Below are 26439 nucleotides of genomic sequence, written 5' to 3'. Positions count from 1 at the left end.
GGAGATACTTCTCTTTCTCCATTAACCAAGGAGTAGCCTAGATGCCAGGTTGAGACCCAGTTTGTACCTTTGAAGTGGATAACCTTTGCAGTAGAATTTACACATGAATTTTCCAGGTTCAGGCCCTGTCAGAAGCTTGACAGTCTATCTGTGGATGGCCTCCAGTGTTCCCTCTCCATCCATCCTTGGTGTGGATAACAGTCATGGTTTGGGGTAGGGTTTTGTTGGGACAATAGGGGCATTGGGTGTCTAACACCTGGGATGGCTCTGTGGATTTGTGCTGTGTGATTGCTTATATTCCCAGCTGAATTGTTCTCAGATGAAAGAAAAAGAAACTAAGTCTGTGCTCCAGGCTTTCCATTCCTGACCTCTCTGAGTTTCTCTGATAACGAAGACTGAGCCTTTCTCTCGGTAGAAGCTCTTACAGGCTCTTCTTTCTACACAGATCTTTTTCATTGCATGCATTGGATCTTAATGTTGGTAAGATCCCTATTCCTCTGCCAAATGGGGTTGAAATTGGCTCAAAGAATCTCCCATTATTAGGCAAGTGCAGACAGTCTCATTTCATCAGCCCTCTCCCCTTAGGAAACAGACTTCAGTGATGGGATCTTAGCTAAAGTAGTGCAGTGTTAAAAAGCAGTGCAGACACAGCTGCAGGCACACCTGTGTTTTAATAAGAAGTAATAACTTGTGCTGAACCTCTCCTGAAGTTGTGTTTTCACTGCCAGTTTAGGCCAAATGGCATTGTAGTCCTGGCAGCTTGGATGGATCTGTGGTCATGTTCCTTAATAAAATGATCCAGCTGCTCTTTAATCTGCAGCTTCAATGAGCTGAACATCAGAGATTCAGTAGGACCCATGATCTGAAATGTCTCCTTTTCTACACCCTTTTAATTTTTAAAGCCTGGTTTTCAATTAGGATGCCTTGTAGATCAGAATGTTTTCAAATCTGTGCCATATTCTGATAACCATGTTTGTGCAATTAATTATTTTAATACAATGATTGTTCCCTCTCAGGAACCTAAGGTTTGTTTCACAAGTAGCCTTATAGGCATATAGATGTCCTTGCTCAGTCAAAACTCCTATTGATTGTTCTGACTTGCAAAACAATGTTGTTGCTGAGTTCCAGATTGTGGGGTTTTTCGTCCTTGCTGTTAGCTAGATAAATAAAGATGTAGGCTGAACATGGGCATCCATCCTTGTTGAAGAATATTAACTAAATCAATTTTTTCACCAAAAAATTCAATTGGTGCATTAGCAAGAGAGAAAATAAAGCATTGTGCTGTTTTAGCTCCCAGGAGCCTGCAGAGCTAACTCTAGCTCTCAGAATCAGAGATAAAAAAGATCTAAAGTTCACATCTAAATCCGCATCGGAACTTCTTCAGGGCACATGGAGCCTCTGACTCATTTCCAGACTGGATGTACATTTAAAGGGCACTCACATAAAAACTGACCCTCCTGCCAGAGCTTCAGTGAATACAGACACATTTGACTCTGCATTCCAGTTTGTCTTCCAAAAGCAGTAAGGTGATGGCAGAGGAAGTTACATTTGTGAATCCATAACCTCATGAGTTTTCAGTTGTTGCTGAAAATAGGATGTTGCTGTAAATATAGAAAAGCCTGATTTCTTCTACAAGGCCTAACACATCTTCTGTGGGCATTTCCTAGTGAAATGAATTAGTTTTTTAAATGGTGTATCAAGCTACCAAGCTCATGGGAAGATGGAAATGTTGCTTTAAAGGGGAAACATTGTCCAGGAGCTGTTGTCAGAATCTCTGAAGATTTAATTTTGATTCTGTCGCTGGTTTGATGTGGGGTGTTTGTAAATCATCAGAGCTTTAAGCTAAGAGTTTTAATAGGATTTAGTTACAAAATGAGATGAATGCATAATAAAGTGTTGTGGAACTTTGCATCTGAATCTGAACTTTCAGATTGAGGCTATTTTGTAATAAATATCTTCTTTACCTCCTTGGGCTAATGTGAAGAGTAATTAATGTTTGGGTACTTTGAACATGCAAGCTGTAATGACAATACTAAGTTTTAATATTAAAACTATTAAATATTGGGATTCTGTAGTAGTCTCCTTCCATTTCATAGAATCATAAGCTTTCATGATGTGTTTAAAAATAAAAGTGCTCTGAGGAAGGACTGTCACTTAAATTTAAGATCAAATACTTCAAAAAGGATTATATTATATGCCTGAGAGCTCCCCCTGAGCTGCTTCTCCCCTTCTCTCTGCCTTCCCTCCCCCAATATAGGCTGAATTTCTATATTACAAATGAACCCATCTTAGTCTGTAGCTGGAAAATCTTGTTCAGGAGCTGCTGTGGCTTCCCAGCCTGCCTGGAGGGGTTTGTGGCTATCCCAGAGCTGATACATTGCACAGTATATGGGAATTTCCCTCTGTATTGGTGAGGCCGCTCCTTGAGTTCTGTGTCCAATTCTGGCCCCTCAATTCAGGAAGGACATTGAGGGGCTGGAGTGGGTCCAGAGAAGGGCAATGGAACTGGGGAGGTGTCTTGAGGGTAAATCCTTTGAGGAGTGGCTGGGAGAGCTGGGAGTGTTCAGTCTGGAGAAAGGGAGGCTCAGCAGGAGCTCATCAGTCTCTACAACTCCCTGACAGGAGGGTGCAGCCAGTGGGGGTCAGGCTCTGCTCCCAGGGAACGGGGGACAGAACAAGAGAAAATGGCCTCAAACTCTGCCAGGGCAGGTTTAGGTTGGACATTAGGAGAAATTGCTTCACAGAAAGGGTAATTAGACATTGGAATGAGCTGCCCAGGGAGCTGGTGGAGTCACCTGGGTGTGGTACTCAGTGCCATGTTCTGTTTGACAAGGTGGCATTGAGTCAAAGGTTGGACTCAGTGGTATCAGAGGTCTTGTCCAACCTCATTGATTCTGTGGTTCTGTGATTCTATGTACTTGCATGAGAGCACACATACAACACCTCATTATTTGACTGTGAAAAACTAAAGGATTATGTCAGGCACTAATGGTTATGAAACATTCCTTATGGGCTGGTTACTCCACAGGTTTCTTTCTAAAACCTTGAGCACATGCACAGGCGTGTCTGAAAGACCAACTTGGACAAATGTTGGACTTTACTAATGGCTAATGTGCCTTAATATGGCATTTGATTTTAGTATTGTAAAATATCTGGACAGAGAACCCCACTGGAATAATCAAACACTGTGTGCTCATAACTGCAAGTCAAGAACTCCATTGCCACTGATTTAACTACTAATGAATTTGGAGACATCTGTGTCTGAGCTGTTGTTTGGACTGTCCTTTATTCATTGCACAGAAACAGGCACTGCTGGGATGTGATTCATTATGTCCTAATGTACATCCCTAGATTTGGTTAGATGAATTGCTCCCTGAAAGTGCATTTTTCTCTGACTTGATTATCTATTTTCTCTGAGTAATTAGCTCAGAAGTAGCTGGCTATATCTTAGAAGCCTAAAAGTTGGCAAAATGAATCCTACCTTTTTAGTCTCTGTTTTTCATTCTGGCACACCTCTTCATATTTACCTTTGATTCACAGTACAGACTTTTTAAGCAAGCAGAAGATGCCTCTTTGTTATTGGACAAAAATTGATGGTTTTCACTGAAAAATAAAATTTGTGCTTCAAGCTGATCTGTTAATATAACTGCTTTAATGGAAAGAAACTAGTAAGACTGTATCTTTGATACTGAATCTTAAAGGTCCTTTTTCTCAGCATTTTCTTTCAAAGCTGGACTTGTTAATGTTCTTTGCAACCAAAGTCCTTCTCAGATTAATTAACTTCTCTTTGTGCAACCGCTTGCATAGAAGAATCATGGAGTATACCCACAACACTGGCTCTACAGCACTACAAAGAAAGGATTGATTCTAATATATGAATATCAGCCCAACCTTGCAATATCCAGAGTAAAGCATTTTAAGTACCAGGTACTTCTAAATTGAAAGCTACTGTAATCAGCCACAATTTGAAAAGAGAAGGAGAATAGCTGATCATGTGCTATGTGAAGGTTTTGTCCATTTGCTGAGGAATCTGGGCATGTGTTCAAAACCCATGGATTGAAACAGTGCCCATGCAAAGGAACAAGTCATGTCTTCTGGGACATGAAAACATGAAAAACAAGGGTAGTAGAACATTTATATAAATGCCTCTGCTACTTTCATATTTGTGACTGCAGAGTCTCTTCTGTTCTGCCTGTATGACAGAGATGCAGTTGTCACATTGTGTAGAAGTTTCACACACATGGTGTGGGATGACTCTGTTTGTGTAACACACGTTATTAGGGGCAGCCCTGGATCAGGCACTGTCTTGGGATTCTCACTTCTGCTGCTTCCCACTTGTTCCTTGCCTGCTTTTATCCACTTAGGCAGGGAGCTCCACTGTGCAAACAACAGCTCTTCTGTATGTCTGTGCAATGTTTGGTGCAACATGGGTCATAAGCTATTGCATTGAGAACAGTAAGAATAATTTCCATTTTAGAGCCTAAATTACAGGAAGGCAAAGGTAACAATATGGTACCACTGCAGTTGCCTCTCCTGCCTTTTGAATGAGGCTTTAAAGTAAAAATGGAAATGAGCAGCTGATGTGACCAAGACATTAATTTTTCACTCCTTCCATCTCCTCCAGCACTTAAATTTAGATGTATCTCAGACTGAAACCATGTGTCTTTTTTTGGCAGGAATGCTACAAAATGGAAAGAAGTTTGATTCCTCCAGAGACAGAAACAAGCCTTTCAGGTTCAAGATTGGCAGGCAAGAAGTCATTAAAGGATTTGAAGAAGGTGTTACACAGGTACTAATAAATTGTTCTGGCTGAACCTGGAGCTGGCTGAAGAGTGTGTGAGCTCAGCAGCGTGCAGGGCAGTGGTGACAAGAGTGAGTGGAAATCACAGTGAAGGATATGGAGTGTTTTTGTGAAAGCGTGGTGCATTTGAGCACAGTATTTCCTGTAGTTTCCATCCATCCATCCATCCATCCATCCATCCATCCATCCATCCATGGCTATCCCCTGCTCACAAGCCTTTCCCCATGGTATGCATTTGGGAGGGGAGAGGTGAAGTCCCCTCCCCAGGTGCCATGTAAGCCCTGTCTCTCTCCCATGGGCAGCTCCACAAACAGCAGTGGCCTCTAAAACGTTGAGGTGGCAGCTTTTTATGGAGTGATCTCTATTCAGCTACTCCATAGAGGCCCAAGCTGCCCTTTCTGATGACATCCATGACCCAGCTACAGGTTCTGACCCTGACTGGATAAGGTACCAAACTGCACTGGTACATTTTTACTACTTCAGACTCCCAGCTACAAAACATTCACTGGCCAGCCCTGTGCTGAGAGAAAGAAAACTGCCCTCCATTGATTGCAGTTAGAGTACCAGCACAGTAAAAGCCCCAAATTACAATTCACTGCCAGGACATGCTTTTTGTGCAGTGCTCTGAGGGCCCCCCACACATGAGGAGTGTGATCAGGCTGCTCAAGAGCACGAGTGAATGAGATCAGGGTGCAAATTCCTCCTGACTTCCCATTTCAGGATCCAAGAGCTCAGTGTAGGAGGCAACTGTTCAAATACTCTTACAGGAACAACTTTAACAGGAACAAGTTCTTATGCTTGAATAGAGAGAAGGGAAGAATGCAAAACCAGAAAAAATCCACTGAGAAATGATGCAACCATGCTTTTTCAGAGAAAGGTGGAAGAGACGAGGGTTTCCAGCCCTGTGGAGAAAGCAGTGCAAGCATTCCTCTCTCTCCAGCCAGAGAAGTCCATTTGAGGAATCCTTGACTGTGAAAAATACCATTTTCCTCTGAAGGATTTGAGTTGGACTGTTTATTATTTGCTTTGCAGAAAGACCTAAGAGAGCTCAGGACTGCAGAGCTGTAGGAAGCAGAAGCCAGTGCAGATAAAGCAGCATCAACAAGTGCTGGGTGAATCAAGTAATCCCTCCCTTGACTGCTCTCACTCCCCAGCTCTTGTCCCTTAGAAAATAAGTGGCCGAGAGCCATGCCAGGAGCCCGTGTGGCCACAGGCTGCCCTCCTGCTCCTCCTAGTGGATCACTGACGCAAGTCGAGCTCGTGGCTGTCTCCTTCCAGCCCAGGTTTGAGGGATTTGGGGAGTATGCTGGACAGAGTCTCTTGGAACAAGGCAGTTCCCTGTGTCCAGCTTGCAGATTTCACAAACCTTGGTGTAATGACTGTCAGGTGTCAGCAGGGTCTGTCTGCATTGTCTGCTCAGCTTCTCAAAGTTCAAGTTTGCCTCATCCCTAAAACTCCAGGCATGACCTACCAGCTGCCTGCTTTGCATGGACACATCCAAGCACTGGACAGCCAGCCCCATGCAAAATCTCTGTGGGGACCAGGGGGGGCCATCAGCTTGGACATCCTCAGCCCCATGCCATGAGTACTCCTCAAATGTGGGAAAGTTCATATCCCCATTTTTCTTCTACCCAAAGTAATTGACTCTCTAGCTTTGTATCTTTTATAGAACCTGAAAATATTCTCAACCAAGAGGTATCACATAATCTGTAGTCCAGTGATGTGCCCAATCTTGGGAGAGAGGTCTGAATTAAAATCGCTGCTTCAAATCAGGGGATGTTTCTTGGCCAGTGAATATTCCATCACCAGTGTATGATGCATGAACAGCAGTTTGAAAATGTTCCAAAATACTCAGTTAGAAGATAACTCCACATCTCAGTGAGCAGTTCCCTTCAGAGCCAGCCTGGAGTGAGGGAAATCAGCATTCCTGCCCATCCAGAGACAAGGGCTCTGTCTGGATAAGTAGCATAAGTGAGATGTCTGCCCTGGGGCTTGGACTGAGTTTAGGGAATTAAGTGCCGAACCTGGCTGTGTTGAGCATGGATTTCTCAAGAATAGAGAGCTCTGAGGGCCTTTCCCAATGCCTGCTGATGGTGTTCTTTGTACCCTGTGCTCCACAGGAGGAGCTCAGACTGCCTTCAGCCTGCACCAGTATAGGCAGGATGGACCAAGCATTGTGTTAAAAAGACTTTGTGTCTCTTCCAGGCTGGTTCTGGCAGTTTAAATAACTGCTGTGAGAGTGCAGATCATTGAGGAGGCCCATGCCCATGTCCTAGCTCTTTGTGGCAGCTTCAGCTTGAAGTGAAACCACTTGGACTCAGAATTGTAGAGTGGCTTGGGTTGGAAGGGACCTTAAAGATCTTCCCCTTCTAAGCCCCAGACTCAATAATCTTAAAGGTCTTTTCCAAACTAAACAATTCTATGAACACTCCTTGATTCTGTAAATCTGCCAGGTAATGATTTTTTTTTTTGTTTTCCTCCTAATCCTGTTTTTTTTGTGTGTGTTCTCTTTTCCTTTCTCCGATGTCCAAAACACAGATGAGCTTAGGACAAAGAGCGAAGTTGACCTGCACACCTGAGATGGCCTATGGAGCCACAGGCCACCCTGGGGTCATACCTCCCAATGCCACACTCCTCTTTGATGTGGAGCTTCTCAGGTTAGAGTGAACCTTCCCGAGGGAGTTGGCTGGAGACATCTGTTAATAACCATCCGTTCTTTCCCGCCTTGCCAGCGGCGGGAGGAATCTTCACTGGAATCCCAACCTTCCCTGCTCAAGCTGTCCTGTCAGTAGCGCCTGACTCTTGGTTTCCTATGCCTTCCTTCTCTTTTCTAACTTTGTGGTGTCTGTATTTGCCTTTTATTAGAAGCTTTGCTCTGAGGAAAACTGTCTCCCGCTGTAACATTTCCGAGTTGTACATTTTATTGAATTTGCATGTACGAAGAATTCATGGTGATGACTGAAAATATATATAAATATAAATATATATATATATATATATTCCTTATTGAAAAAACCACTGCCTTACTGTACACTTAAACCAAGAAAAAATAACCACAAAAGGTGCTCAAAAGAAAAAAATCCAATGTACGCCTTGTACATGAACGGGCATTAGCCAAACAGAGTTACCTGCGCTGCCACTTTTCTCAACTTGTACGTTCTGCTTGCTGCTGTTTTAAAAAAATACTGTCTCATTTAAGAATTATAAGTATATATATAAAACAATAAAATCTTGATACTTTACCATTTCTCATCCTGTTTTTCTCTTCTGTCTACCGGGATGCTTTTTACTGTACAAGAAGTTCTTCAGTCATCAACCCATTTTTTGTTAATTATTTCTCTTATATGAAATACATGTAGCTCCATGCACTGCTTCTATTAGAGATGGCTCAGTGGAAGATCTCTGTGGGATCAGAGGTACCAGGGACATGCAAGTAAGGGGTGCTGGGACAATTTTCCTGACTCTCCATATGCCCTGCCTCTATGGCCTCTCAACTCTGGCCAAAATTGGGCTGCTGAAGAGATGGAAAGTGCTGCTTGTCAAAGACATGCAGTGCTGGTCTAATTCTGTGCCTTTACAACAGCAAAACTAGTGTAATATTTTCTACTGGAGCTGAGCAAGGCTAGAAAAGAGCAGGATTATGTGCATCCACCTTTCAAAAGAAATCTGAGCTGTGGGATGATGTGGCCACTGAACACTCTGGGGCTTTTAGGCTGTAGCAGCTGCTGCTGTTTACAAAGCCTGCAAACTGACCTTGTGCACTGGGCCTCTGGCACTTGAAACTCAGCAATATTTATTTAATTTGCTGCTTATATGAATTCATGAAATGCTGGTTTCTCCTCTGGAGGCAGGAAAATGTGTTGGCTTATCTGGATTTGGAGCAGGACCTGATCAGCAAGGCTTTCTCTGTGCTGTTATTTTGCCTTGTCTGATAGGCTCATTTTTCCTCTTTGCTGTAGAAGACCCGGGTCGTGATGTTACTTTTATTTAACTTGACTGTAAACTATTTGCATGGTTTTCTACTAACAGATGTTTTGATGGTCATATTTCAAACAGTTGTGCTGTTCCTATATCTGTGTAAGGAGAGCAGTCCCAGCATGAGCAGTCAGACAGCAAAGCTACAGAGGTGATCCCAGGTGACACCTCCTGGAGTTGGGAGAGAGAATGAGCACAGAGAAGCAAGACTGGTGATCTGGCCAGAGTCCATGGCTTGTGGTCTTCTCTCTCCAGATGTTCATTTTACCCCCAGAGCTGCATTTATTTCAGCTTGTTAATTAATAAACCCATAAATCCATATCTTAGGGATTTTTATACACTAAGTGGAGTAAATATTTTTCTCACTCTGCTTTCCATAAAGAAATTAAGGGATTTTCAGAACCCCTTTTTTGGTGGAAATCTCAGTCACTGCAGCAGCTGGGTTAGACCTCCACTAATAGTTCTTTTATTTAGGGCATGCTAATTTCCCGTTAAAAATTGGATCTCTCAAGATCTGGTGTCCACCAGCTTTCCCAAATAATTTGAAAAGGTTCTGCTCTCCTTTGCTACTGCCCTGGCCTCTGTCACTGGCCTTCCTTTTACCACTGGGTCACAGATTGCACTTCCCAAAGTCTTGGTTAAAGGTGGTGTGGCTCTGTTGTGCCTGTCAAACACAGTTTGATTCAGCACATTGGTCTAAGCTGTTCCTATCAATGGCTCAGTTTAAGTTAATTGCTTATTAAAAAAATGAAAAAAACCCAAAGTGTGATAGAATCACAGAATGGTTTGGGTTGGAAGGGACCTTAAAGATAATGTTGTTCCAGCCTTCTGCCATGGGCTGGAATATTAAACCAGGTCATTCAAAGCCCCATCCAGCCTGGCCTTGAACACTCCCAGGTATGAACACCCCCAATCTCTGTGGGGAGCCTTTGCCAGTGTCTCACTACCCCTCACAGTAAATAATGTTTTTCCTAATCTATGATCTAACCCTGCCTTCTGCTAGTTTGAAGCCATTCCCCCTTGTCCTGTCACTCCATGTCCTTGTAAATAGTCTCTGCATCTTTCTTGTCAGCTCTCTTTAGGTACTAGAAGGCCACAGTTAGGCCACCCCCAAAGCTCCTCTTTCCCAGGCTGAACAATTCCAATTCTCCCAGCCTTTCCTCATGGGAGAGGTGCTCCATCCCTCTGATCATCCTGGTGTCCCTCCTCTGGACTTGCTCCAACAGGTCCACATCCTCCCTGTGCTGGGGCCCCAGAGCTGGTTGCAGGTGAGGGTCTCACTAGAGACCAGCACCTGCTTTGGGCCCCTTCCTGAATGTCCCAACAGGGAATGGCAATGCCAAGAGTTGTGTGAGTGACCCTGGAATGGCCCTGTGCTCCCTCCATCCCCTCTTGGCCTTGCTGTTGGGGAGCTTCTGCTGCATCTGAGCAATGGGCAGGGCATAGCTCTGCCCTTCTGCTCCTGTGGGTTTCTCACCAGGAAACCCAGCATGTTCCTGCTGGGCTGAGAGCTGATCATACTTGATCTTATCACTTTTATCTGCAGAGCTGCCACTGTGCCCTTCCCTCCTACCCTCCCAGCACAAACCAGCCATTACCCACTCTGTAAAATCCTTATTACAGCTGGCTGATTAAGCTCTCCCTCATCGCCTCCTCTCTGCAGAGACCTTGGTTGGAAACAGGGACTATTACATTTTTCATGCCAATTTCATTAAAAAGAAAAAATCTGAAAGGAAAACTAATTGTGCTTTGTGATACTTAGGGAAATTAAGTCTTCAAGGAAATGTAATCTTCAGCTCTTTATTCGACTGCGAATGCGTTAATTTATTTAATTGTATCATCGATCAACACAGTACATATAATTATTACCTCTATATAATAGAATGGAAAAAATTTACTGTCATTGCCTGTGTAATCAGATATACTCTTGTTACTAATTTCTAAACAGTTTCAATGGGAAAAAAATGACCTTCGAGTCTTAATTTCATGCCCTACTTCCTGAAAAATTAAATGGGAAGTGAGCACACACAAAACCAGCACAGATGCAGAGTGCGAGCCTGGTAACATCTGCTTTATTTGCTGCCCCTCTGCCATTCATGAACTGAATGGCAGAGGGGCAGCAAATAAAGCTGATGAACTCATTTCCCTGTTCTTTGATATTACATTTCAAACAAAATCTTGAGTAGATCTCATCAAAACAGTCCTCTGGGCATTCCATTTCCATTCCCTCTGTCTTGCAGGTACAAATTATTATTTCATTTTACATGTGCAGGGACACTGAAAGCCCTGAACAGGCACTGGAAGAAAAACTATGAAATGGAATATTTAATGAAAGGCGGCAGCTGAGCTCTCAGAGAAATCAAAAGCTGCTGATCTTGAGGATTCATTGAAGGAATTTTTATTAATCTTATTACCCTAAAGAATTGCTTTTTATATATGTTTTTCAAACAGCATCAAATCCTCATCAAAACAGACACTGCAGTGCAAGCACCATGCTCTCTGCTATTGACAGAAGGAATGTGGTATTTGCATATGATTTAAAACAAGGCTGCCAGCATACAGCACCATTATTGGCACTCTGGTATTTATTATCAGTGTTCATTATTCAATAGAAGCATAAATCCAGCATGGCAACAAGCACCTCCAGTTCCCCTTTCAGCAAGGAGCCTTCCCAATGCCCAGCAGTTGGTGTAAATGATTTCTGTTATCCAAGTGTTTGGTACATGGAGGTGTATGTATATACATGGCACATATAAATATATATATTTATATATATAAAAGATACATATTTGGCAGCAGAGCAGTTTGTAACCCTTGAAAAGCTATGGATGGTCACATAGAAGCAAATCCCCCAGGAGGATTTAAGTCATTTAAAGATTTTTAATGCAACCTGGTTCTTGCCTGAGAGCTCTTGATCTGTGTTAATCTGATGGGTAGGACCTGGAAGCCAGGCTGGCCATGGAGGGACTGCTCAGCTAACACAGCTCCTGGGCTCCAGGTCTCCCAGTGCCTGCTCCTGACCTCAGCTGGGGTTACTGCAGCCTGCAAGGCTTCTTGCTGCAAAACCAGCATCAGTTTCAAGGGACAGATGCAGATTTGGGGGAATTGTGCACTAAGCATGGCTTAGTGAGCTCTGGCTCACATCCCCAGTGCCTGTGTGCAAGGGAAGGCAGGGCAGATCTGTTCCAGTGTGCTCCAGGGTCAGGCACAGGATAGGACTCCAAGCACCCACCCAAAGCTGAAATCACACCTCAGCCATCATGGCTGCTTTCCCCCAGAGCTGGCTCGGAGCTCACTCTTCACGAGCCATCACTGATTTATTAATGTGTAATTGTTTATTTGAGGAATGAAGAAAATAGGACCAGTTAGTGCAAAATCATGAGTGTTGAGTTTCTCACTGGTTCCAGCTAAATGTGAGTACTGCTGTGAGCCCCTCCCAGCTGCCAAAGGAGGTGTCCAGCACAGGGCAGTGCCAGGGATCTCCTCCAAGTGAGATGGGCATTGTTGCCACAGCTGGGCACCCTCCTGTCACACACAGGGTCATCCCTGTACCCACACAGATGCATTTGCTGCAGCTCCTGCCTGCATCAAACACTCAGGTGATGAATGACTCCCATCTAACAGCACAGCCTTGATGAAAAAAAGCAAAATATGCATTTATTTTTTCACCAAATGGACACAGCATTGTTCCCAAAGTGACAGATTCCAACAAAAAAGTAATTTCAGAAAATGGAAGCATTCCTCTACGACAGTACAATGCACTGAAAAACAAAACTGGGTTACAAATTCCAGGCAAAGTATATTGTTATCTGCCCTGGTTCTGCACTGGCTGGAAGCTGTCTGGTCAGGGAATGGAACATCACATCCATGCAAATAAATCCTCCTAAGGCAGGATACTACCCACATTCACACAACTTCCAGCTGGTTCAGAACACAAGCAGAGTTTATTCTTTCTCACTTCCAAAAGATACTGGCTATGCCTGGATTACACTCATTTTTACACACAAGACATGAGTACAGAAAAAAGAGCCAAAAAAAGGTAAATTTGTTTTCCTTCACCACATGCTACACCTAAAAATGTACATACAGAAAATGTGTTACAGTTCAACCATGCCAAGTAGAAAACAATCACACTACAGGTATCAAAATGAAAACCTTCATCTGCTGTCTCATTTTGGTCATGTGTTCTTCAATTCATACCAAATCCTCAGTCCAAACCTGGGACACCAAACAAAGCCCCCATACACTTTTTTTTTGTAGTGTGAGAGCTGGGTTGTTTCACTGCAGCTGATCAGAGCTGGTACCATCACTGGGAACAAGGTACTTGGAGTCCCCTTATCAGTTGAATCCTTTTGAAAGCCGTTATCTTCTACAGTTTGTGAAAGAAACTTTGTTACAAACACGGGCTTGGGCTCGCTTTGTTCAGTCAAGCGCAGAACCTTCTCAATCCCTTCTTGAAAGCTCCTGCTAGAAACAGGACATTGCAGCCTTTACCAGGTCACTCTCAGCACAGGGAAGCCATGTTGCCTTGGGGAATTTCATCTTAAAGCAGATCTCCCTGTGTTCTAAATTTATTTAATCCTAATCTGAAGATATAAAAACTCATATTGCAGTTTATCAAATTCATAAGAGAAAAAAATTACACTTTGTTAAGAATTCCTATGTTTAGGCCAGGAACTCAATGACAGGGCTTGAAAACAGTTTTCCAAAAAGGACCATTTTATTTTGGTGGGTCTGTGTTAATTCCATATTTTTCCTTGAGAAGCTTAAGCTGTTCTTCTTTCTTCTTTGTGTCCATCTTTTGGAATGCCTGTAATTAGGAAAATAAAAGTTGTAAGAAGACAAAATAAGTCTCTCATCTCATGACAAGTTATTTCCCAGTATCTGCAACAAGCACCACTGTGAACTCCATCACCATCACACACACAGAGCACTGATTGATTCTTGTCTTCGGAGAATGTCGCAGGGCCCTGGATGTCATCAATGACAGGGAGGACACAGAGAACTGTAGACCTTTTAGCCATAAACAAGATCTCCCCCTCCTGCTGCAGCTGTGCAATTGTGGGACCTCTGCACCCTCTTCTCCAGCGTACACTCCCCACAAACATCTTTTTCCCACCCTTTGCCCAAAGGTACTTTTTTTTGCACACAAACCACCAAGTAAATATGAAACTCTGACGATGTATCCCGTTCACTCCCTCTAACAGTTTGGGTTCTATTTCTTAAAAACACCCAAGCAACAGTCTTTACAAAGTGATGCTGGGGTTGTTTCTTTGTGACAGCTCTGCTCAGAGGTGGGTCCCCCAGCCAGGTGCACATACCCTGTTGGCGTTGTAGTAGAGCACCACGAGGTATCTGTTGCACACGTTGAACCCTGACAGGTGGTCGCAGGCGTTCTTGGCATCGAAGATGTCCTCGTACACCACGTAGGCTGTTCCTCTGGTCTCAGGGGTATTCCCACTGCTCAGCAGGGCAGCATCAGTCAAATAAAATCAACAAGAAATAGTTTATTTATTTCACAGTGACTGAGATTAGATGAACCAATGCAACGTCACTAAAAACCAATTTGTTATTTTTTTTTAGGTATTAGACTACATCCCTGCTTTCCACACCAAACAGTTCAGAGCCAGAGACAACAGGAAAATGTGCTATATTTTGCTCCATAAGGGAAATGCACCTCTCCACAACAACTGGGCTGTTGCAGCTTTTGTCAGGGCTGCCATGCTGTGTCTGGAAATAATTTAAATTTTTATTACAGCAACTAGCTTTTATTTAGTATTACTTGGCAGACAGTCGGTGGCTGTCTGGATCAGATGTGTCCCCAGGATGGAACAGGGCTCCTGGCATATCACAAAGTGAACTTAAGAGGCAGAACAGCCCTGCTGGTGCAAGCCCACTGCTGAGGCACATCATCACCCATGGGAGCACCAATTCCATGTCCTTTTCCTGAGGGATGGGACACAGGTCTGGCACGTAACAGTAACGAGCCCAGAGGGGCTGCAGAGATCTCAAAGGTCTCAGCTAACAGCCAGTGATAGAAACTTCAGAGTCAGAACAACCTCCCTAAGGTGCTTCTGAGAACACCCAAAGACAAACAGTATCACAAATATCACACTGGGGTCTGTGAAAAGGTGAGGAGGAGAATGGGATAAACACTGCACAAAGCACAGAAGCCTTTACAGAGGGGCTTTGTTGGGATTTCTGTGGGAAATTCCAGAATTAGTAGTTCTGAACAAAGTGCTGGGTGCACACACCAGAGCATCAACACAATAGAGAGCCCCTGATACGTCCTAATTGTGTCCCACTATCATGCTGTTGCAGCCCACATATTTTCAGAAAACTTAAGTACTGGCTCTCCTTTATGCTCATTAGCAAAGAGTTCCACCTATTTAGCCAGGCAGTGTTTACACTGCCCCTTGTTCTCTCAGCCACTTCTCCGGTCACATCCACTGCCCTTCCTTGCTCGACAAGGGTCTGTCTGGTGTCACATCCCAGTGTGACAGCAGCAGCACATGTGCCCTTGTGTCCTTTGCTTACTGAGAGCAACTCTGTAAAACTCACTTTACACAACAATCTTTCAAACAAGTCACCCAGGGAAGCTGTGGATGCTCCATCCCTAGAAACGTTCAAGGCCAGCCAGCTTGGATGGGGCTCAGAGCACCTGGGCAGGTGGAAGGTGTCCCTGCCCACTGCAGGGGGTTGGAATAAAATGGTCCCTTCCAACACAAACCCTCCTATGATGATCAAAGCTCAGGTCCTCAGCATTTGAACTAACCAGGAGAAGAACATCAGAATTGCTGCAGACTTGTACAACCTCCACACAATTCAGAACCAAAGGCACAGTCACACCTCCCCTACATGGCATGGCCCCTGTCTCTGCCATGCAGGGCTTGCTGCTGGTATTTGTTTCTAGTGAACAGATCCAGCAACACCACATACCCGTTTTCCCACTGGTTAGCAGATACTCATAAAACAGGAAAACTGTTTGTGCTCAGCTTCTGCCTTTCCTTTTTTCACCCCAAGTCGAGGTAAAACTTCAGTTGTATTTGAAACTTACTTAAGCAAACAAGTTTGTCATATTTTATCAACTTCCCCAAGTTCATTTCAAATTTAAGTTCATTCTCTACACCTCCCAGCAGAATCATTCTCTAACAAATTCATGTGTTAAGAGCATCATCACATCCCTTCTGGTATCCAGGGTGTGCTCCAGCACATTGAACCTTCCCAGCTGTGAAACCCTTCACGGTCCAAAGGAACTGGAAATACTCACACTCTGATCTGCCGGATGGGCCCGTACTTCCCAAAAATGTCGTACATCTCCTCGGCCGTGATTTTGTACGGCAGGTTCCTGATGTACAGGATCCGGTTGACCTCCGGAGGGAGCCGGATCTGAGCCGGGGAAAAGACAGGCGGTGTGTTAGGCCCACGGCACGTACTGCAAATCTTAAACCCAGCAGCCTACGGGCAAAACCATGGAATCACCGAGCCACGGAATGGCTGGGGCTGGACGGGCCTTAAATATCCCCCAGTCCCACCCCCCTGCCGCGTTCCCCTCAGAGCAGCGGGGTGCCCAGAGCAGGTCGAAGCCGGAGCCCAGCCCGGCAGGGACGGGACAGGGCAGGGCACTCACGTTGGCTCGTTTGGCTGCTTGCATCGCCATGTCGACGGGCGGTGAGTGGGGGGCGCGGCCTGGGACAGAAACACCGGCGGGGAAGGAGGATGGGGCGGAGACAGCGGCTTGGACGGACCGTGGAGCGGGGACACCGGCAGGGACCGGGAGCGACGGGCGGCACACCCGGGTCTATCCCAGCAGGCACCGCGCGCTGCCCTCACGGAACCGGATCTATCCCAGCGTGCACCGCGCGGGAAGCGGCAGCGCGCTCGCTCCCGGCCCCGCCCCGTGATTAAGCCCCGCCCCTGCAGGGCGGCCCCGGCCCCGCCCCCCCAGCCCCTCAGGCCCAGGCCCCGCCCCGTCCCGGCCCTGCACGTTCGATCCGCGGTGCGAGAATTGCCACATGAACCTCTTTAATAAACGCTTCCTCCTTGTCCTTTCCCCTTCCCCGCCACCCACGTGAATCGGTCCCGGTGTGGAGCAGACGTGGCGGGATGGCCCAGTGCGGGCCCCGCAGTGACTGTCCCAGAGCATCTACTGCGGCGGCCCCTTCTTGCCGCAAACGGGAATTTCGATGACGATTTTGCCGATGTTCCTGTTCTCCTCCATAGCCCTGTGTGCCTCAGCGATGGCGTGCAGGGGGTAAACGCTGTCCACGAGGGGCTGCAGCCGCGGGGAAGCCTCTCCGGAAAAATGGGGCAGCACCTCCTCTGTGAAGGCTCTCACCAGCCGCTCCTTGTACTGCGGAATAAACACCTGCAAGGTTATTTCCAGTCGCTTCGCTCACCGAGGCGTCTCAGAGCACGGTGTATAAAATGTACACAGCCCTCAAGGAGACACCTTCTGACATTTTCACAGTGAAACGGAGATAAAAACACCTGACAGGTCTAAATTAAAAACAAGGAGGAAGCTTTTAGATTTATTACATCTTAATTGAATGAAATTCTGCGAAGCAAGTGGTGTGAGCTCCTTACAGAACCATTTAAATCAAACTGATAAAGGTCTTGTAAATACTCTGTCTTAAACCATGCACAGAATCCACCTTAGGGCTCTGCACTGTGGGTCTTTTACTGTGACATCTGAGATTCCACATAAAATGAGTTTTCTTTGGTAACTGGGCATCCAAATGGCCTTGGTTTCTACTTTGAAGTGACCTAATAAAGATTTTTATTTTTCCCTCCTCAGACTTGATCAAGTTGCCTGATCACTGGAGTTTTATTTCTTCTAGGGCCAAATATCTAAATTATGGTATCCATGAAGCACATTAAGAAGTCCTGGGTGTCATTCCTCTCATTCAGGGAGGAATTTGATAAAAATAGAAAAAAAACCCCATTACAACCTAATTTTGTGACATTTTCCAAAGAATGTAGTAACAGTTCAAGGTGGGGCTTTTTTGACAAGAATGTGTTCAACACTGGTTTTAAAAGAAAGCTCTCAAAACTATCATAAATTTTAAGATCAAACTGCATACACTGCTGATAGCCACTACTTGCCTCCTTGTCTCGGGACCGCAAGAGGCTCGTGTGGATGCTGGCTCTTTTGGAAATCAGCCTTGCCAGCAAATCCCCATGGACTTCACCTCCACTCAGCAGGCCATAAATGATCCACCGGCCATCAGTGCTCAGACAGTTGAGATTCTTCTCCCAGTATGAGGCCCCAACACAATCTAAAATAATATCTACTCCAGAACCTCAGGTAGAAACAGAAGAGATTTCATCAATGAAGTCCAAGCTGCATTAAAGGCAGGATAATTTCAAGCATGACTACAACCTTGTTATTTATAGGTACAGAATTTACCCTAAAATTCTTATTTAAATCTTTCTACTGAAATTAGAAATTGGCACAGTGATTTGTAAGGAATTATGGAATCAGGCACAAAAAAAAAATCATCAGTTATCCATAAGCAAATTCAGGCATAAACCACCCCAAATGCTTAGAAAAGCTAAATTTTTCTAATAGTTTAAGAATGAAGTGGCACTGGCACAGGTTTCTCAGAGAAGCTATAGGTGTCCCACCCCTGGAAATGTTCAAGGCAGGTTAGATGGGGCTCAGAGCAAGGTGGGGCGTCCCTGCCCATGGCAGGGGGTTGGAATGGGATGATCTTTAAAGCCCTTTCCAACCCAGGCCATGCTGTGCTTCTGTGATGACTCAAACACCAAAATGTGAGGATTTGTTCCTTTGGCAGTTCCTTGGGGAGGCAGCAATAACATGGCACAATATTTATGCCCCAAATAAACACAGCCAAAGAGAGCCCATGCAGAAAACAGCACAGTTAAACTAAGGAAAAGCTCATTCTGGGCTGAGCAGGATATTAGCTTGTGCTTCCAGGGTCACTACTGTCTGATCCCTCACCAAGTGACAGCTGAAACTGAGTCTATGTCCACATGTTGGGAGGTTCATTTGCACTTTTACAGAGAGGTTTTTACCTTGGGTGAACTCCAAGACCTTTTCACTGAAGTCTTCATTCTTGTAGTTGAAACCTGCAGCTGCTCCAGCATTTGCTGTTGCTTCCAGTTTCTCCTGAGTTCCTGCTGTCACAATGGGAATGGCCTTGGCCAGTCTCACCAGCTGAATGGCTGCCATGCCAACCCCACTGGCTCCAGCGTGGATCAACACTTTCTCACCCTCCTGTACTTTACCTGGAGGAGGGCAGAAGGAAAGTGGTCACCCTTTGGGCATCACCTTTTAATTAAAATATGAACAATCTGTAAGATAGCAAAGAGGAGGTTGAAAGAGTTGTCCTTGACTGGACTTTGGACAATTGGACATCTTTGTAGCCTTCATAAAAGAGAGAAATCCAGAAGCAGCAGAGGTTGCAGTGTGCTGACAGGATGTCATTTTCCCAGCCTCAGGGGAAGGACTTTGACTTGGCTGTGTGCAGTTCTGGGCATCTGTGACCAATGCTTAAGTGAGGGCAGTCACAGCCTTTTTATACCATCAGTAGAAAACACACTTGGAGGATATTCATACTCCAGAAATCAGGCACTCAGCAATGGAGGAATACCAGAAATGCTGGGTAACATTAAAGATGAGTCCTACTATCATTTTACCATCTATTGGTCGCATTCATTTGTGTTTCACTACTTGCTTCTGTAAGTGAGGCACCAAGTAGCCTCCCACTGATCCCCATGAGACTTGAAGCAAGTGTGCAGGGAAGTTATGTTTGGAACTTTTTGTTCCTTATTGGATCTTTCAGATGCTACTGCTGAAGAGTGTAGAAGAAGGATATTTCTCACAGGAGGAAAACTTTGGCAGGTTTACTACCTTGGCAGCGTATTTTTAAAATGAAGAGTGTAGGCTTCTGTCTAGTTTAAATCAGCTCAGAGTGGATTTTACCTACAAATAATATATCTGGTAAACAAAGGTACAAGATGTTGCCTACTGTAGATTCACAAGAACATAGTGATAAAGTTCTTGGTATGGTCATGCGTGCAGTGAAGCCAAATCCTTAGAAGTAAGATGTGGTTTTGGGTGTCTTGAAAAGGTGGGAATAATTTCAGGGCTTAGGCTTAATGGAATTTAGGCTTAATGGAAGGTGTCCCTGTGCATGGCAAGGGAGTAGAACTAGATCACCTAGCTCCTTTTCAACCCAAACCATTCAGTGATTCAAACTGAGAAATACAGATGAAAATAAATTGGCCATCTTTCCATATCCTTCCTTGTAAATATGTAACCAGCATGGTAGGTTGGCACTGGGGAGAGGTGGCCAAGATTCAAGGATTTCTGTCTGACATACTGGATTCTGACCCACAAGAATAAAGTGACAGAGAAAAGGTTCTTTGAAGGCAAGCAACATTCAAATAGAGGCAACAAGGAGAGGATTTTGTGACAGAAAGGAAGATGAGCTGTTTTGGTGGGATAAATGGGCAAATGCACCTCTCACCTACAAAATGGAGCAGCTGAAATGCTGTTAGCCAGGCTTCAGGAATGGCTGCAGCCTGGATAAAAGTCATGTCTTTGGGAATTGGCATCAGGAGGCCTTCGGGCACTGTCACGAATTGTGCCTGGCCCCCCCCGGGGAGCAGAGCCATCACTGCATCGCTGATCCTCCAGCGGCCCGAGCAGCCGGGACCCAGCCCCGCCACGCTCCCAGCTGCTTCCAGGCCTAAAATGTCACTTGCTCCTTTGGGGGGAGGGTACTTCCCTCTCCTCTAAAATAAAAATTAAAAAAAAAAAGAGAAGGCAAGGAAGTAAAAACTATCAATGAGTGTAATTACCTGCAATATTTCATTCACACATCTCCAGTCTAAATTCCTATTTGTTTAATCCTGATTTTGCCCTGTGCATATGTTGCAGTAATTTGAGGATCTTCTAGCCTCTGGAAACATGTTTGTTTCCTAAGTGTTATTCTTCCTAAGTCTTATTCTTAAAATAAGAATAAATTGAAATATTTGTGAGTTTCCTCTGTCCAGGCTAATTCATGCTGAAGAGATACTATGATCTCCATTTGCAGAGCGTGGCCTTTCCATGCCAGCCCAGCACTGCACTATCTCAGATAAAAACATTTATCTGCTGAATCAACAAACATCTCTTCTTTCAGCCCTATGAACTCTCTAATCCAAATGCTCACCAGGTTCAAACTCTTTTAGCTCATCAGATCTGTCAGGACTTCACAGAGGGACTTGAAAACTGTGTTGGTTTTGGGTGCATAAATCTGCTTAACCTAGACGTACCTGGAGTAAATCAGCCCTATTCAGAGCACTGGCAGAGACCTTCACAAGAACTTCTCCTTCTCCTGGATTTGGTTTCATCACTTCTTTCATATAGAGATTTTCTGGGCCTCCTGGGCAATCAAAATAGGCTGCAAACATTTTCTCTAAAAAAAAACCCAAACAAAACCAAACTGAAAAAAACATTGCACGAATGCAGGCATGGGCAGCGGAAAAATCTCAGGTAAGAAAGGTAACAAATAGCTTTAAAATTCCTATTTATTTCCCTTGCCTCAGGAGGTGATTGCTGTATGCCTGATTTGCTGTGGTACAGGCTCTCCCTGCCGCAGGAGTCTTTCAGGTACCTCCTCAGATGCTGCTCCTGGGATCCTTTTGGCACCAGCAGATGGGCTGAGCTGTCAAGCCTTCTCCTGCCTGGTAAAATCAAATGAGGAACAGTCTTCTCTCTGCTCCCTGGGTCCTGGGTGGAAGGAGATGAGAAGGAGAGGCAATCACAAGGGGAACAGCTGTTAGTTCCTGAGAGCTGGTACTGCACTGATTGCAGCACAGGATAGGCTGCAGGCCAGAGCCTCTTCAAGTGACCAGCACTGTGTGACAGACAGTAAAAAATCTCTGTAAAAATCACTGATTTCTGCACAGGAAAAGCTAAGTGCATACCTAATTACTTGTAAAACTGCAAATGCAGAATGATGAACAGCTTAAAACCCCAGGGATGTCAATCCCCACAGGGTGGTGCTCTATGGCTATTTTATGGTGAATAAGCACTTTGTATAAAGTGCAATTTAAAGGATTTTGTTTCTGAGGCTGGCTTTCTAGTCATTGTTATTAATAATTTAATCCAGTCCCACAAAATTTGCCTGTATCAGCAAAAAAATTCAATGGAAAGCCCACCTGGTGCCACCCATAGCAATTGTTTCTGCTGCCTTTAATTGGGTCCAAATTTAGTCAGTTAAAATAAGATGTGAAGGAAGCTTTTGTCCCTCTTTTGTCAGAGTTCATTAACCTGCTTTTTAATAAATGATTGTCTTTTTTGCTAGAAGCAGGCCCACAAAAATGTTTAAAAAAACTCCAAAAAAAAAAAAACCAGAACCAAAAAACCAAGAGGATCTGAATATTTACGTTACTCTGAAACGCACAGAAAACCGCAGAAACTGAGATACAGGTTTCCAACCATTTCAAGCTCTCAGATCTGCCAGCAGCGGCTGAAAATGACAATTTTAAGAAGCTCTGTGGCTCCCGAGCCCACTCCCGAGCTCACCTTTTTCCTGTAAGGAAGGACGGACAGTCTGTGCCCCGGAACAAACCCAGCCTGTCGTCGGGAGCAGAGTCCGATCCCGGTTCCTGCCGGCACCCAGCTACTCCCCTGCAGGCCAAGGCGAGGAACAGTGCGAGGCTGTTCTTCTTTGGAGCGACAGATACGAGGAGTCAGAAATATGAGCACAGCTCCCCATTGTTCCTGCGAACGACCTGGATTATTCCATGGCTTGGCACAGAAATCTGTTTTCCCGCTTGGCCTTGCGGCAGAGATCGGCCGCTGCCCCAGCACACGGGGAGCTTGGCCTGCTGCCCGTGGCTGTGCCAGTGTGTGTGATGGGTGTGCTCCAGCTGTGCAAGTGCTGTCACTTCAGAGTTCTGTGTCTCAGACTCGATTTGCTGCACTGGCACTGAGAGCGTGGGAGCTGTGCCAGCCCTGATGCCGTGAATGCGCTGGGGAGGCTGCCCTGGGCTCTGCTGTTCCTGGGGAACAGCGGCGTTCAGAGCTCGCTGGTTCACATCTTTACACCCCGTGTGTTTCTACCTCTGAGGGTTTGGAATCAGAATCAGTACTGCTCTAAAAGTCTGATGGTATCTCCTTGAGCTTTGCAGAAGGATCAGATCACGCCTTTCTCGGTGTCCTATTCACCAGCTCTTGAGTGTTTGAGCTGTCAGGGAATAAAACTGACACTTCAGACTATTTAAAAATGGTAACTCATATGTGTGGGATTTTTCTGTGGATTTTTTTTTTCCTGTAATAATGAGATTTTTGGATTCAGGCTTTTAAACTCCTCTTTGAAATGGAACAAATTTCAAATCAAGTATAGATAAAATTCTTTTGTTCTCACGTGACTTGAAGAGCTAAGAATTGATGTGTTTCTGAAGATGGAAAGATGGTGAAGCCTGGTCTATAGTGCAGACAGCCTGATTCAGTGCCAGTACTGGCATTGTTCCTCCTCCACTGTCCCCAGAGGACTTTGCAATCTGCTGCAGTTTAAAATAACTTTCTATTGCAGTCATTGACAATGCAAATTCACATGATAAAAATATGTTTTATTATTTTATTATTCAAGGATGTACAAGACAGTCTGAAAATGTGTTAGTTTAGCAATTTCCTTTGTCCCTTGGTCTATGGCTCCTGTGTAGCTATAATGCCATTAGAGAACCTACTTTGTGAAGTGAGATTAGTAACTATGTTATCTGGAAGCAGGCTAAAATACAGCATTAGAAAGATAAAGCACAACATCTTGAACCAAATAGTGAAGACATCACTTTCAATTCCGTTAAGAAACATAGAAGGCAAATGCATAGGGTAGTCCTTTTATGAGGAGCAAGCCCACAATTGTTCTTGAAAAAACAGAAGGGAGCTCAGCAGCTGTAATGTTGTAAAGCAGCAGTTTCTTGTTTTAAGTTTTGAACTTCTGTACTTCATTTCTTAATGAGCACTCTTGAGGTTGATGAAGTCCAAGTTTTCTGCTGATTCAGCTACCTTTCTCTCTAAAGTAGTCTGCTATAATAACACAGGGACATAAATAAATAAAAATTTAAATCAATGATTATAAAAGTCATGTACAGAATTGCTGTAATGGAGATGCTTTTTTTCAAGTACAAATCCCCCTTGCACTATACTGCACTCAAATGATGACAGTGCTGTTTCTATCTGAAAATTTAAAATACCTGTATTTGTGAGGTATTATCTGCTCTAAAGAATAAACACTAAGCAGAACTTTAAATAATTTTCAGAAATATCTTGTAACATGCAAAGAAAAGTTACTCTTCTTTTTTTTTTTTTTTTTTTTTTTTTCCACAAAGAAATCATCCAGGACAGCAAGAGTAAACTCCAAAGAATAACTACTGCAAATCTGGCCCTGGAAAAACTTAGCATTAGTCTTTGCTAGGAACAGTGGCCAGTTTTGAACAATGTGAGTATTTGCAAGAACAAATAATGAGTGGATATTGTTACAGGATTTTGAAAGTGCTGGCATTTTTTGCAATCTTTCAGCTTTACACTTTCTACCTTCCCCCCATAGCAGAAAACAAACAAACAAATAAACAAACAAAAAACAAACCTCACATCAAATATGATATGGCTCCTGAATTTATTACTGAGCCAGCCAGGCAGACAATGGTGCCTTTTGGATCTGCTCCAGCTCTGTGTGTAGTCCTGCTGAAAATAATGAGATAGAGCCAGTCTGAAGTTAGCTTATAGGAGAAAGCCTTGCTGTTAGATTTAATAAATCCCATTCCCCAAGGCTCTGGGGCCAGCTCTGTTTAATGTCTTTATTGATGGTTTGGAGGAAGGGACCAAGTCCATCCTCAGTAGGTTCCCAGACAGCACCAATCTGAGTATTGATCTGCTGGAGAGTGGGAAGGCTCTGCAGAGGGATCTGGACAGGCTGGATCCATGGGCTGAGGTCAATTGATTGAGGTTCAACAAAGCCAAGTGCTGGGTCCTGCACTTGCGTCACAACAATCCCTGCAGTGCCACAGGCTGGGGGCAGAGTGGCTGGAAAGGTGTCCAGTGAAAAAGGACCTGGGGGTGCTGGGGACAGTGGCTGAACATGGCCCAGGTGTGCCCAGGTGGCCAAGAAGGCCAAAGGCACCTGGGCTGTACCAGCCATGGTGTGGCAGCAGGGCCAGGGCAGTGACTGTCCCCTGTGCTGGGCATGGCTGAGGCCACCCTGAGGACTGGGCCCAGTTCTGGGCCCTCAGTTCAGGAAGGACACTGAGGGTCTGGAGCGTGTCCAGGGAAGGGAAGGGAGCTGGGGAAGGCTCTGGAGCACAGGTCTGAAGAGGAGCAGCTGAGAGAGCTGGGAAAAGGGCTCAGCCTGGAGAAAAGGAGGCTCAGGGGGAGACCCTTCTCTTCTCTGTACAGCTGACAGGAGGGTGAAGCCTGGTGGGGGTTGGGCTCTTCTCTCAAGTTACAAGTGATAGAACAAGATGAGATGACCTCAAATTGCATAAGTGGAAGTTCAGATTGGATTTTAGGAACAATTTCTTTCACCAAAAGGGCTGTTAAACACTGGAACAGAGTCACCATCCCTGGAGGTACTTGAAAGATCTGTTAATGTGACACTGACAGAAGTGGTTTAGTGCTGAGCTTGGTAGTGCTGGGTTAATGGCTGGACTCCATGATCTTTAGGTCTTTTCCAGCCACGATTCTATGGTTCTGTGATTCTGGACACAGACAGAACTGTCAGTGGATAGAAGAATGGGCTTGTTTCATGTGCTGTATCAGTGATAGTAACTTGGCAGCTACAGGTGCTTTCACTGCATTGTTTCTCCAGAATTAGGCAGAAGATATTTCTATATCGACTCCTGGTATTGAATCTAGATTTGTGTTCCCAACCAGCATCCCAGTTCAGCCACAGCTTTGGGGTAGTTGCATGGGCACAGCACATTCCATTCCAGTATAGGTGTCAGGGCCAGAGAATGGACCTACACCCATCTGCTTTACAGTCAGGATCACTGAGCACAAAGTGATTAAAAAAGACTCCTTCAAAATGCCACTTAAATGGCGTCTTTGCTCCAAAAAAATCAAAGATGTGAAATTCGCAATCACCCTGCAAGTCAGCTGAGCTGTACCTCGGCAATGGGCTCTGAAGCTGAGAGAACAAATGGATTTAGTAGAGTGCTGTGCTCCCTGCCATTATTTCTGCTTTATGCTCTGATTTCAGAGTTTCCACCTCTGCTGTCACTTACCAGGAAGCTCTTGATCTCTCACAATAAAGCCAAAGGTTGATGCAGAGACTTGTCTTTATACCAGTGATAACTGTATTTTCTACATGCTTTTTATGCTGGCAATGCTGTCACTCAGCAAAGCCTGAAGTTGGTTCATTTTCATTCTGTTCTGTAAAAAGATAGATGTATAAATGTTCATTCCCCCTCCCCTTCATATTGGAAAACATACTTTCCTCCATGTGAAATTCAGGAGTTTCAGCAGAAGAAATGTAAGGCCTCAGATAAGCAAAATAACAATAACAACAACGGCATGAGAATTGACCAGCAGGAAACTGGTCCTCTTTCCCAGAAAGGCCATAAAAGTCCAGTTACATTTTTATAGTGTAAGTATTGCTGATTTTTTTCTCCTGGCATTAAATTTTCATCTTGCTGAGGAAACAGTCCAC

The 26439-nt window shown here is 44.6% G+C and overlaps 3 protein-coding genes across 4 annotated transcripts in view; 1 reads left to right on the top strand and 2 right to left on the bottom strand.

Moving 5' to 3' along the window:
- Nucleotides 1-8043, top strand: part of FKBP1B (FKBP prolyl isomerase 1B) — a 44445-nt gene extending 36402 nt beyond the window's left edge. Inside the window, exons 3-4 of the mRNA XM_066545829.1 lie at nt 4677-4789; nt 7340-8043. Of these exons, the coding sequence (XP_066401926.1) occupies nt 4677-4789; nt 7340-7468 (242 nt within the window). The 3' untranslated portion in view covers nt 7469-8043. The remainder of the gene's footprint in view (nt 1-4676; nt 4790-7339) is intronic.
- A 4368-nt stretch (nt 8044-12411) lies between these two features.
- Nucleotides 12412-16623, bottom strand: SF3B6 (splicing factor 3b subunit 6). Its single transcript, XM_066547159.1, has 4 exons — nt 16407-16623; nt 16047-16165; nt 14098-14236; nt 12412-13586 (listed from the first exon to the last, which is right to left on the bottom strand). The coding sequence occupies exons 1-4, from the start codon at nt 16434-16436 to the stop codon at nt 13497-13499; spliced, it is 378 nt and encodes a 125-aa protein (XP_066403256.1). The 5' UTR covers nt 16437-16623; the 3' UTR covers nt 12412-13496.
- A 161-nt stretch (nt 16624-16784) lies between these two features.
- TP53I3 (tumor protein p53 inducible protein 3) lies at nt 16785-22704 on the bottom strand. 2 transcript variants are annotated; one of them, XM_066545827.1, is made up of 7 exons: nt 22317-22704; nt 21330-21518; nt 21062-21204; nt 20272-20539; nt 18815-19027; nt 17882-18078; nt 16785-17129 (listed from the first exon to the last, which is right to left on the bottom strand). In XM_066545827.1, exons 3-7 carry the CDS (start codon nt 21197-21199, stop codon nt 16923-16925), a joined length of 1023 nt encoding a protein of 340 aa, XP_066401924.1. In that variant the 5' UTR covers nt 21200-21204; nt 21330-21518; nt 22317-22704; the 3' UTR covers nt 16785-16922. The 2 variants fall into 2 exon arrangements, with proteins under 2 accessions (XP_066401924.1, XP_066401925.1); XM_066545828.1 differs by having other exon boundaries at nt 21403-21518.
- Between the last annotated feature and the right edge of the window lie 3735 nt (nt 22705-26439).

This window comes from Molothrus aeneus, chromosome 3 (assembly GCF_037042795.1).
Source record: "Molothrus aeneus isolate 106 chromosome 3, BPBGC_Maene_1.0, whole genome shotgun sequence".
Taxonomy (NCBI): domain Eukaryota; kingdom Metazoa; phylum Chordata; class Aves; order Passeriformes; family Icteridae; genus Molothrus; species Molothrus aeneus.
Note: the sequence above shows the minus strand (reverse complement) of the source record. Positions and strands in the feature narration are given on the sequence as shown.

Excerpts from the sequence above, each read along its gene's own strand:
- SF3B6 (XM_066547159.1), bottom strand. The coding sequence starts at position 16,436 with ATGGCGATGCAAGCAGCCAAACGAGCCAAC. Across the intron at positions 16,166-16,406 it reads AAGCAGCCAAACGAGCCAAC|ATCCGGCTCCCTCCGGAGGT; the intron begins GTGAGTGCCCTG and ends TCCCCGGCTCAG. Across the intron at positions 14,237-16,046 it reads CCCATCCGGCAGATCAGAGT|TGGGAATACCCCTGAGACCA; the intron begins GTGAGTATTTCC and ends CCTGCTGAGCAG.
- TP53I3 (XM_066545827.1), bottom strand. The coding sequence starts at position 21,199 with ATGTTTGCAGCCTATTTTGATTGCCCAGGAGGCCCAGAAAATCTCTAT. Across the intron at positions 20,540-21,061 it reads ATAGGGCTGATTTACTCCAG|AGGAGAGGGAAGTACCCTCC; the intron begins GTACGTCTAGGT and ends TTTTTATTTTAG. Across the intron at positions 17,130-17,881 it reads TGCGGTCCCGAGACAAGGAG|TACAAGGAGCGGCTGGTGAG; the intron begins GCAAGTAGTGGC and ends TTTATTCCGCAG.